Genomic DNA, 12885 nt, shown 5'->3' with positions numbered 1-12885 from the left:
TGCTTCATACTTGTGTCAAGCCTCAAAGGATCTTAGCAGAATAGCATCACGCATCTCCGCATCGCCCATATCGGCTAGACGGATTTTATGGCTCAGAGAATGGCAAGGAGACTCTGAAACCAAGAAGGCGGTAGAAGCCATCCCTTTTGGGGGTGACGTGCTTTTCGGTTCAGAGTTGGACAAGTGGATTTCGCAGGCTACAGCAGGGAAATACACTTTTTTGCCTACTCCTTATACGAGAGCCACTCCACAGGTTGGGAGAGGTTATTCGGGACCAGCGTTTAATTCATTTAGATCGCAGTCCTTTTCGAGCCCGAGGAAGAGGTTTTGGTGCACAAGTACACGGAGGTAGAGGACGCTCACAGGCAGCAGCCAGAAAGCAGGATAAACCTGCTGACAAGACCGTGGCATGACTGTCTCCCGGCCCAACTGGGATCACCCTTAGTGGGCGCACGTCTGGAAGGTTTTCGGAACATCTGGGCCAACACTTCACCAGATCCTTGGATAAATGACATAATCTCCCAGGGGTACAAAATGGATTTTCAACAAAGATCTCATAGTCAGTTTTTTACAACGGGTTTGCCTCTGTGCCCTCAGAATGCAAAAGCTTTACTGACAGCAATTCAAAAATTACTACGGTCAGAGGTCATTACTCCAGTTCCCGCCTCTCAGAGAGGAACGGGTTTCTATTCCAATCTTTTCGTCGTGCCAAAGCCAGATGGAACGGTCAGGCCGATACTCCAATTTAAAAGTTTTAAACCAGTTTCTAAAAATCTACAAATTCAAAATGGAATCAATCCAGTCGGTCATTGCAGGTTTGGAACAGGGCGAGTTCATGGTGTCCATGGACATAAAGGATGCATACCTGCATATCCCAATTTGGTCTCCCCTCCAAGCTTACCTAAGGTTTGGACTGGTGAAGGATCATTACCAATTCAGAGCCTTACCATTCGGTTTCTCATCAGCTCCAAGGATCTTCACGAAGGTCATGGTTGCAGGATTGAGGCTATTAGGGGTCACGATAATACCTTATCTAGACGATCTTCTGATCAAGGCCTACTCTCCAGAGAAGCTGATAAAGGATTCTCAGACATCTCACCGATTTCTCATTCAACATGGGTGGATTGTGAACTTCCAGAAATCCAACCTCATTCCAACTCAACGGCTTCAGTTCCTCTGTCTCATCCTGGACACAGTGCAATTGAGAATTTTCCTGCCGGAGTCCAAGATCCAGGACATACAGAAGTTAGTGGCTCATGTACTAAGGACACCGACTGTGTCTCTGCACCTCTGTGTGCAACTTCTCGGGAAAATGGTGGCGTCGTTCGAAGCTCTCCAGTATGGCAGACTTCTTTCCCGACCATTCCAGATGAACCTCATTGCTCAGGGAGCAGGTTCGCACTGGCTTCTTCATCGGAGAATCCGACTTTGACCGCACGTGCGAGTCTCCTTGATTTGGTGGTCGTTACACAGAAATCTCTCAGCAGGAAAGAGATTCGGCATTTGGGATTGGAGGATCCTGACAACGGACGCCAGTCTCAGAGGTTGGGGTGCCGTATTAGAGGACCGTCATTTTCAGGGAAGATGGACGTTACAGGAGAGCAGATTACCCATAAACATTCTCGAACTAAGAGCAGTTTACAATGCGCTTCTCCTAGCCGAAGACCTGGTCATGGGTCAACACGTAAGGATTCAGTCGGACAATGTCACAGCGACGGCTTACATAAACCATCAAGGAGGAACAAAGAGCAGGATGGCGTTAAAAGAAGCCACAAAGATTTTGTTGTGGGCGGAAAGGCGCAACATAATCCTCTCGGGAGTGTTCATTCCAGGTGTGGAGAACTGGGAAGCAGATTATCTCATTCGCTAGGATATGCATCCGGGAGAGTGGTGCCTGCATCCACGGATTTTCAACATGGTGATGAGGAGATGGGGTCTACCTCAAGTCGACCCAATGGCATCTCGGCAAAACCACCAGCTGCCCAGATATGTGTCCAGGACCAGGGATCCAGCAGCAGAAGGAGTAGACGCATTAACACTTCCTTGGTGTTACAAAAAGGTTTACATCTTTCCACCTTTCCCACTCATACCCAGGATTCTGAAGAGGTTGAAACGAGAACGCGTGTGGGCGATTCTAATCGCACCAGATTGGCCCCGCAGGTGTTGGTACTCGGACCTACGAGGGTTATTAGCGGACGATACTTGGCGGTTACCTCAGAGAGAGAGGACCTGCTATCTCAGGGACCGTTTCACCATCCGGACCTGAACAGGCCGCGTTTAACGGCGTGGCTATTGAGACCCGGATCTTAAGAAGCAGAGGGATACCTAGAACGGCCATTCCTACGATGATTGCCGCTAGGAAGCCGGTCACAGCCATGCACTACTGCAGAATTTGAAAGAAGCACATGGATTGGTGTCAGGAACGGGAGTGGAATTCGACGACCTTCCCCTTATCCAGACTTTTACTTTTTCTTCAGGCCGGCCTAGAGTTAGGACGGCGGCTGAGCTCTCTGAAGGTTCAGGTTTCGGCTCTTTCCATCCTTTTTCAACAGCGGTTGGCATCCTTGCCAGAGGTTCAAACCTTTTTTTACAGGGGGTTCTGAGGATACAGCCCCCTTTTCGTCCTCCCACTGCGCCATGGGATTTAAATTTTGGTTTTGGAATTTTTTAAATCGCCACTCTTTGTGCCGTTAGCGAAAACAGACCTGAAATATCTCTCTTGGAAGGTAGCGTTATTGCTGGCCTTGGCTTCTGCTAGGCGGGTTTCTGAGTTGGGAGCCTTATCGTGTAAGAGTCCTTTTTTGATTTTTCATGAGGATCGGGCGGAACTCTGTACAAGAGCGGATTTCCTTCATAAGGTCGTTTCGGGGTTTCATGTAAACCAACCAATTGTGGTCCCATCTTTCCAGGGTCTCGCAGATGGGGACGTGTCCTTGGATGTTGTCCGAGCTTTATGGGTATACGTACAAGTTACGTCGTCCTTCAGGAAGTCGGACCATTTGTTTGATCTTTATGATGGGCCAAAGAAGGGTTGACCGTCTTCTAAGCAGTCTGTCTCGATGGATTAGACTTCCCATTCGGCAGGCTTATGTTTCCTGTGGTAGACAGGCTCCGGTTCAGACGGGTGCTCATACTACCCGATCGGTGGGTGCCTCCTGGGCGGCTGCCAGAGGTGTTTCCACTACTCGGCTTTGCAGAGCAGCGACGTGGTCCGCAGCCCACACGTTCGCGAAGTTTTACAAGTTTGATACTTTTGCATCCGAAGATTCTAGGTTTGGACGTTTGATTTTGCAGGCCACCGACAGCACTCCCTCCCAGGGGGTTAACTTTGGGACGTCCCCTAATGTCTAAGAATGCTCCAGTGTCCACTAGTGGATGAAAGAGAAAAGAGGATTTTGGTACTTACCGATAAATCCATTTCTCTGAATCCTCTAGGCGACACTGGACGCCCGCCTCGGTGCTGTCGGCCTGCTGTGTTCATAGTTCTTGTTCATACAGCTCGTACAAACTGCGTGTGTTTTTCGGTTAAAGAAGTTCTTGGATGTTTGATATGTTGTACGGTTCGGTTCCTCGCCATGTGCTATAGTATGTCCTATTCTCTCAGTTAATTTTCAAAACGGAGGGAGGAGGGATGTGAAGGGGGAGGAGCTGGCTGTGCAGACAATACTAATTTTAGATTGTGCCAAACCTCCGGTTGCAAGCTTCACACCCCTAATGTCTAAGAATGCTCGTGTCCCCTAGAGGATTCAGAGAAATGGATTTATCGGTAAGTACCAAAATCCTCTTATCTGATCCCGCAGGCATAACTGGGATCGCATACGATACATCGTATGCAAAATGACTGCATGCTATGTATCGTATGCGATACTGCTGCCCGTGAAGCTGCCGGGCGGTTCAAGGGAAATCCTATGCGACTTCTCCCTTGGAGAAGTCGCATAGGTGTATGGCCGCCTTAATCTTTCACCTAAGATATTACCTATTGAACAATTAAACATGGCATAAGTGTGTTTTTTTGCAGAAGATACCCTTGTAATACCAACACAAAGCAAGTTCTGAAGGCTCAGCTAGAGCTGTTAGCTTTTCAGCTTTAGTCATGCGCTTACGTATTTGTATGATGAAAAGATCAGATTGGGTGCCCTTAGCAGGCTCCAAAGTTATCTGAATCCAATGTGGTTTGGGACTGACACAGGTTTGGAGGGGGAAAAAAAAAGTTCAGACTTGATATGTGTGGTCAACTGATTTAATTCTGTTTATCTAATATTCTTGTTTTTAATTGATTTGATTACTGTTATTTAACAAATGTGTTGTATTTTATACAGGGAGTGGCACACTCTCTAATCTTTCCAGTGGTCCAGCAGTTCACAGAGGCATTTATCCAAGCTCTGCAAATGCCAGATGGCCCCACCTCAGACAGTGGCTTGAAGATGGAAGTGTTGAAGGTATAACTTAAACTTTGGATTTTCTTTTAAAGAGCAACATCACTGGGCTGTTGCAGTGTATGCTGTGAAAACCACACACCTGGAGCACTATTCTTACATACTGCAGCCACTTTCAGATACGCCATAGAAGAGATTCCTGCCTGTGGTTTTGATCAGTTTTGTTGCAGTAAAGTAAATGGTATAGGTTTGTTAGGTAAATTGATCCATATTTATTGTCCATATTATACATGTACTGGCCTTGTGCTTTATTGAACTCCGGTGTACAGCTATAATTAAACTACCTTTATTCAGTGCAGTCTATAGCTTAATCTCATTATCTGAATGTCACCAAATTTGGCGCATACTGCAACATTATATGGCTCATTTCACTATTGCTTTATAGTAAATACTGCAACAGATTATAAGTAATTTTGCATAAAGACACTGTTACGTATGTCGCATATCTCGGAATGGCCAGGTCTGTTTAATGCCTATGTGAGTTTTCTTATGGACAAGTAGTTCCTCTTAAATGCCAAGAGGACTTTCCTTCAAGGTGACACTACTACATTGGCGCTCCATGTCATGGGCGAGTCGGCCTCACCAAACCTTTTTCTCTCAAAGTGTGCTTCGTAGAATAAATAAAACTGGGAGTGACAGAACTACATTGGAATATTACATTGATCAATTTGATGTGCAACATTTGTACATCTTGTGTGACTGGGTCTGAAGCGTTTAAAAAGTGGTTAAGTTCTGAGGTGCTTAAGTTGAGACTTTGTACTGTGCACGTGTAAAACCAATTCCTGTGCAGTTAATATTACAGCCTGGCATCTCAAGTAAACTTTCAGCAGCTTTTTGTTAATTTTGGGATGCATGTAAGATGCAAAATATGATATACTACGCTATCAGAGCATCTCACATGCACCAGGCATTATGTGCTGTATAATGTATAGATGCTAGGCATATGAGGACTTATCTGTAGATGACCTACTCGATAGTTTGTATAAACTGTATAGGACCTTTCAGGAACATCCTGTTTGCTTTTGACAATTTTATGCTTCTTTAGGCTTCATCCAGAAGTTGTGCTGGGATTTTATGTTCTGTATAATTCAAACTTCATGTGCATTTCTCATTCACTAAGCAGGACACCCCTAAATATAACATACAAAAAACACATACCTCTTAAAATAGTTTGATAGGGTTAGTCTGATCTGTTTTAAATTCTCTCCATCTGGTATTCCCTTTCATCAAAATAGGATGAGCAATGCTTATATGATGTATTGTAGATTAATCCTCTTACTGTATCATCCTACATGGGGAACAGTGTTGCCATTAGTATAAAGGAGAGGCTAGGCAGTTAGGCGTTAATTGCTCAGTTTTAGAGGCGTCTGCCCTTTATATCACCTTTGTCGGTATAAGCAAGGTGCTGAAGGATTTAGCCTGTTCTGCACTGGCTGCCTAAGGCAACTATTTATTTCTTTAGTTACTGTTCTTTAGCTGCTGCATTCATGCACAGGCTCACCATGTGGAAGTTGTTTTCAGTGACTCTTGTGGCAGAATCGTGGTTGACTCCTCCATACCTAATGTTTGCGATGAGGACCCTGAAGAAATGGAACCACTTCACTGCAGTGGCCTCCATACATGAGTAATATCAGGTACCTGCTGCTGGGCTCTGGAGATTCTTAACAGTAATCCCTCAGGGTTTTGTGTAAGGCTGTTTCTGAGCATACCCTCTTGTAGAAGCTACTTTGGAATGTTCTCATGGTAGTATAGATCCCCAAATAGTGCTACGATGAAAGAGAACTGCGCTTATGAAAAGTAGGGATATACATAAATAGAAGAACGTTTGCGTAAATTAACATAAAACTTGGTTGTTCAAAGCAATGCTTTATGCTGTCAAGCAATAAATTATCTGGCAGCAATAGACAGTCACAGCAATATGGTATTCTGCGCAAAGGAATGCGTTTGAGTAGTAGGGATTGAGGGAAGTTACAGTAGTTTAGCTGGGAGAAGGTTGTCTGTTAGTTCTGCCACTGAGCTGATAGTTTATGATAATACTGGAAAGCATGGTGAATACAGACAGCACAACATAATGAAAGATTCAGAAGACAATTTTACGTTTCTACTGTAAATACAAACAAAAGTTCCACTTTCAAGCAACTGTGTCACAGGAAATCACTACATTTAGTCAATAATGCATTTATCTAGTTTGCATTAAGAGCTATAATTTCACTTATTTTTGTTAATGCATCTTGTGATGTTTATGGAAGTGTTAAATGTGACCGTATGATGATGGTAATATGCTTCCTGCTGTATATCTTTGTCTCAGGCAGTTACTGCACTAGTGAAGAATTTTCCAAAGCACATGGTGTCCTCAATGCAGCAGATTCTGCCTATCGTTTGGAATACACTGACTGAGAGTGCTGCTTTATATCCTATGATTATTTCCAAACATTGACTTGCATAAATCAGACGTCCAGATTCGGCTGGACAGCAATGATTGTCAATCCATCGGGGAAATGAAACATGGCAGATGTGCTGAGGAGTCAGGATTTTTTTAAATTGACTCGACAGTTGGGTGATCAGGACATCGCCCCAATATGTATGTGTGTATATGTATGTGTGTGTGTGTGTATATATATATATATATATATATATATATATATATGTGTGTGTGTGTATATATGTGTATGTGTATATGTATATATATAATATATATACACGCACACGCGTGTTATGGTAGGAACTTACCGTTAATAACGGTATTTCTCCTAAGTCCACAGGTTCCACAGTATAACAATGGGATATGATGGAGCGACAGCGGATTGGCACCAAACGATCACAAGCTTTCAGTCCTCCCAGGATGCAATGGGTTCGTCCATAAAGCCCCGCCCACTGGCTCAGGCTCATCAGTTGTATTCCAAAGCATTTAGGCAGGAGCATCATGTAGAGCCCTAATCAGGCGAGAAGAACAGACATGCACACCCTTTCGTACAAGAAGGAAGAGGTTTAGTGAGTAGAAAGATTCTCAAATCAGGGTGGGATCCCTGTGGAACCTGTACCACCTTCGATAGATACCCAGATCTAGTTCTTAGAACTGCTTTATCTGAATAAAAAGTCAGAAAGGGAGAATGACAAGACAGCGCTCCTAAATCTGATACTCTTCTAGCTGATGCCATAGTCAGTAGAAAGAACTTTAGCTGTCAACCATTTAAGATCCACTTTATTAAGTGGTTCAAATGGAGCAACCTGTAGGGCTTTCAGGACTAAATTTAAGTCCCAAGGCACTGTAGGCGGAACAAAGGGAGATTGAATGCACAGCATTCCCTGGAATAAAGTACGCACATCCTGTAAAATGGCAATTTTCTCTTGGAACCATACAGTCAATGCTGATACTTGTACTCTCAAGGAAGCCACCTTCAAACCTTTATCCATTCCTGCTTGAAGGAAATCTAAGACCCTGGAAACTTGGAAAGATTTCGGGTCCATATTTCTTTCACTGCACCAATGTATATAGGCCTGCCATATTCGGTGGTACATGCGAGCTGAGGAGGGTTTCCTTGCTCTGAGCATTGTTTGAACTACCAATAATAAAAAACCACTTTGAGAAGCGCTGTCGTTAAACAGTATTAATACAATTTATTATTAAAAAATTATATATAAAAAAATATATTTAATGTGTATATATATCACTAATACATAAACCAAGTATCCTGTAATTTTGCAGTTAAAACTATAAATAGCAATAACATATAAGATACATTGTAAACAGCACCCTTAGAAATGTAATCTTTTATATTCCGGATCAATGTGTAGCATTTATACTTCTCAGATGCTCCTTATAATGAGCTCCATGCATGGGCTAAATGATCTCAAAAACTTATATGGAGGATATTCCTTTAAATTTGAGAGTCCATCCACACTGAAAGTGATGTACTTAAGTTGTCTAGTGCTTGATGAAAAGCTTACATGCTCACACTCTTATCCACAGATGAAAAAAGGCTCTTTGCGGGTAGCTAGTATGGACTTCATACCATATATAACACAATGACTTTTAAGCTGGAACCGCTATTTGTACAGTCTTGTGCAGAGCTTACCCTGGCCTTAGGAGTAGAGGGATTGAGCGGTGTCTCCTTCTCAATAGTGGGTGCCGGCTGCCCACACCGCTATGTAGCGGCACAGAGGAGGCTGTCAGGTGCGGTGTGTGAGGACAGGACTCTCAAGATGATGTTGGAGCGCGGCTTGTACATCAAAAAGCCGTTTGCTCGTGATTGCGTAGCGGGAGCCGCCACAGCCCGTTGCTGTGTGTCAAGTCCTAGGTGATGTCCAGGATACCGGATAGCGTGTCGGGCGGAATGCTTGACGCGTTTCTCAGCCTCTGAAACTGGGGCTGTTTCATCAGAAGTACCGCCTCCAAAGCCTTAGGTATTTTTATACTCCAGAGCTCCCTAATTGCTTGAGCAGCTATGTGGTAGTAATCAGCCAATTTAAGACACTGTCGAATTAATTCAAATCAACTGCCTCATGTTAGTATTACCATGCTTTTATACAACAGTAAACACATACAGACTTACATGTTCAACCTCCTATATAGAGGGATAGCTAAAATTAAATAGCCTTTTCTCCTTTATAGTTCTGAACAAACAAGAGAAGCTCTATACACTTAAAAGACATATTAAAAAATACATAAGTATATATAAAAAATATAATTTATAATTTTATTAACAGGTGTCTCATAGCCAAATAATTACCATGCTAGTTTCATTCTAGAGATAACAAGTCCCTGGACTATACAACACTATTCTTATGGTTGCCATACTAATGACAACATATAATAAAATAGAAACTTAAAATAGAAGGACAGCAGAATGAAAGACATTTCATTATATTCTTCCTTAAGGTTATATACACATAAATAAAATAATCTATTTATTAGACATAAATCCATTATCAAGACAACATTTATTTTTCATTTTGATACATTTCTTTGATACACCATTTAGATTTTTTCGGTTGTATGTTTGAACTACCAGTTGTGAGAATCCTCTTGACTTCAGGTTAGAGGTTTCAAGAGCCACGCCATCAATGATAGTCGATCCAGATGCCTGTGGTAACAAGGACCTTGCATTAGTAGATCTGGACGTTGAGGGAGCAGGAGGGAGCAGAAGTGGAGCATCCATCGACATTCTCTGCAGATCTGTGTACCAATGCCTTCTGGGCCAAGCCGGAGCTATTAGAATCACGGCACCCCTCTTTTGTCTTCCTCACACCCTGGGTAGCCGGATGATCGGAGGAAACAGATACGCCAGATGAAAAGACCATTTCACTGACAAGGCGTCCACAAAGTTCGCTCCGGGATCCTTTGTTCTTGACCCGTACACGGGTACTTTGTTGTTCAGACGGGACGCCATGAGCTCTATCTCTGGTAAACCCCACTTGTCAACTAGAGTCTGAAAGACTTCCGGATGTAGAGCCTATTCGCTTGCTTGAATGGTGTGTCGACTGAGAAAGTCTTCTTCCCAGTTTAGGACTCCCGGAACGAATACTGCAGACAATGCTGGAAGATGGAGTTCTGCCCATTTTAGTATGCGACGTACCTCCTTCATTCCTGTTTGACTGCGCGTTCCTCCCTGATGGTTGAGGTCACTACTGCCGTTACATTGTGCGAGCGGATTTGGACTGGTCTTCCTTGAAGAATGTACTTTGCCTGAATCAGTGCCATGTATATGGTCCAAAGTTCTAACAGATTTATTGGCAGGCAACTTTCTTCTGCGGTCCATTGTCCCTGGAACCATAATCTTCCGGACACTGCTTCCCAGCCCTGAAGACTGGCATCTGTTGTCAGGATCTCAATTTCTGATATTCAAAAGGGTCTCCCTTTGTTTAGATGGGATGTTTGTAGCCACCAGGCTAATGACTTTCTTACCTTGTGTGAAAGTACCATAGTCTGTTTATTTATTGTCTGATGTATTCCATTCCATCTGGCCAAAATCAGACGCTGCAGAGGTCTTGAGTGGAATTGTGCATACTCCACCATGTCGAAAGTTGACACCATCAAACCCATCAGTCGCATTGCAGCGTGGATTGATATTGTTTCACTGTGTAACAACTCCTGAGTCCTTGACTGTACCTTGGATATCTTGTCCCGAGGTATATATATTTTCTGCAGACTTGAATCCAGTACAGCCCCCAAGTGAGTCATCCGTTGTGATGGAACTAGAGACGATTTTGCCCAATTTGAGCCATCCGTGCCTCTGCAGACATTTTATTGTCTGTTGGAGATGGTCCAGGAGCATTTCCTGTGATTGTGCTAGAATTAACAGGTCGTCGAGGTATGGAAAAATTCTTATCCCCTGCTTGCGAAGATAAGCTGCTATAACCACCATGATTTTGGTAAACACTCTGGGTGCAGTGGCTAACCCAAAAGGTAAGTCTTGGAACTGAAAATGCTGCTGGAGGATAGCGAACCTGAGATGGCACTGATGGGCCAGTGCTACAGGAACATGTAGGTAAGCATCCTGAATATCTAGGGATACCATATAATCCCCTGGTTCCATGGCCAAAACTATGGAGCGTAGCGTCTCTATTTGAAACCGTGGTACCCAAATATACTTGTTCAGCATTTTTAGATTTAGAATAGGCCAGAATGACCCATTTGGCTTCTGAACCAAAAACAGGTTGGAGTAAAATCCCTGTCCCCGTTGTGCAGGGGGTACTAGAATGATTACTCCTGATTGAAGCAATTTCTGAACTGCTTCTTGCAAAGCCCTGGCCTTCGTCTCTACCCGAAATGGGCTGGTGCAGAAGAACCTTCGAGGAGGATGCTTCTTGAAGGGAATAACATAACTCAGAGATACCACTTCTTGCACCCAGGCATCTGTTGTAGACTGCTGCCATATCTGTGCAAACTGAAGAAGTTGGCCCCCTACCGTGGGGTCCACCAGGAGGAGGCCCGCAACATCAAACTGATGGCTTATTCTCTGGTTTTGAGGCTGGCGTTCTGGTAGCCCATTGCTTTTCGCCTTACCAAATTTATTGTATTGGGGCTGCTTACGATCACTTTTTCCTTTTGCTTTTCCTTGTTACCCAAAGGGCCGAAAAGCGGGACCCCTACGTTTGGGGTTACATGTGGAAGGAAATTTTTACCTTTTTGGAGTATGCTTCTGCTTATGGTGATACATGCATTGTTTTTAATTGCTAAATGTGAGTGTAATTGTCTATTAAAGTCTGTTTATTTTATCCAGACTCTATTGCACTATGTACATCTGTTTAAAGTTTTAGTACTACGGAGTGGGACCTCAGAACTAAGAAGAAACAGCTATATATGTGGATGATATGCGAAATATATTCCTTGTCCATGTGAGTGGAACTAATAAAGGGGACTGATAAGGGTGAAGATCATCTGGTGTTGAACTATTGTTCCCCTTTTTTCATTTTATAGATTTACGGATCTCCATCTCAAAAGGATGTATTTGTATTAAGTATCAAATTTTTAGAATCTTTGGGACTTTATAATTGTCTAAGAGGTGTAAAAATCTATGGGAGCGTCATATGTCCTTTCTACTTGGTGTGAAAAATTTGTGTGTTTAGAATCTTGGTGAAGGATTTCTTTGAAAGTACATAGGCGGCCACTATAATTAGCGCGGTTTGGAATATATCTTTTGTCTTGGTATGTGAAACCGATGCCAACTCTTCTCCCCGTGCTCCGGCCACAGACTGGTAACGTCTTCTGGACCTGCTAGTATATCCGATAGAGACGCCCGTCGAGACAGCACTGTACGCATGGGTAAGCGTTGTTGCGACCCGGCGGAGAGATGTTGGAGTGACTCTATCCAATATGCGTATAAGACGCTGTTAAGAAAGATCGCTCAAAAACATAGACTATAAAAATAAAATAAGAAAGCTTAGGGCTGCCAAGAACAGCAGCCCTGTGACCATGGTCCGGCCCCTGCCTCACCAAACAAAAAACTGATTTGCCTGAGCCAGTGGGCGGGTCTATATGGACCAGCCCGTTGCATCCTGGGAGGACTGAAAGCTTGTGATCGTTTGGTGTCAATCCGCTGTCGCTCCATGTCCCATTGTTATCCTGTAGATAACCTGTGGACCCTGCCAGAGAGAGAGAGAAAAAAAAATAAAAAAAAAATAAAAAAAAATATATATATATAATGTGTGTGTGTATATTAAAATGTATGGGGTCTTTACACCTTGATTCCATTGGTATACCTGTACCTCTATTTCATTTTTTGCCAAGTTGGGTTCCATTTCCTTAATTCTTGCACTTATGTCAGGACAGAAGTAAATGATACAGAAGACATTGAGGATCCTGTGGATTCTGATGGTGAGTTTTCATATCTTATGTGTACAATATCTTCTGCTTGACTAAAAATGTATTTGTCTTTACGGTATGTGTCTATGCTGCTCTGTATTTAAATGTTTTCTTTACTAACTTGGTAGAAATTTGGATTTCAAA

The 12885-nt window shown here is 43.2% G+C and overlaps 1 protein-coding gene across 2 annotated transcripts in view; it reads left to right on the top strand.

The window, feature by feature from the left end:
* Nucleotides 1-12885, top strand: part of IPO9 (importin 9) — a 202156-nt gene that overhangs the window by 36350 nt on the left and 152921 nt on the right. For both annotated transcript variants that reach the window (XM_063954813.1, XM_063954812.1), the window contains exons 7-9: nucleotides 4320-4439; nucleotides 6745-6845; nucleotides 12695-12753. In XM_063954813.1, coding sequence (XP_063810883.1) covers nucleotides 4320-4439; nucleotides 6745-6845; nucleotides 12695-12753 — 280 coding nt within the window. The remainder of the gene's footprint in view (nucleotides 1-4319; nucleotides 4440-6744; nucleotides 6846-12694; nucleotides 12754-12885) is intronic.

Source organism: Pseudophryne corroboree, chromosome 2 (assembly GCF_028390025.1).
Source record: "Pseudophryne corroboree isolate aPseCor3 chromosome 2, aPseCor3.hap2, whole genome shotgun sequence".
Classification (NCBI taxonomy): Eukaryota; Metazoa; Chordata; class Amphibia; order Anura; family Myobatrachidae; genus Pseudophryne; species Pseudophryne corroboree.
This window is presented reverse-complemented; position numbering and strand designations above follow the sequence as displayed.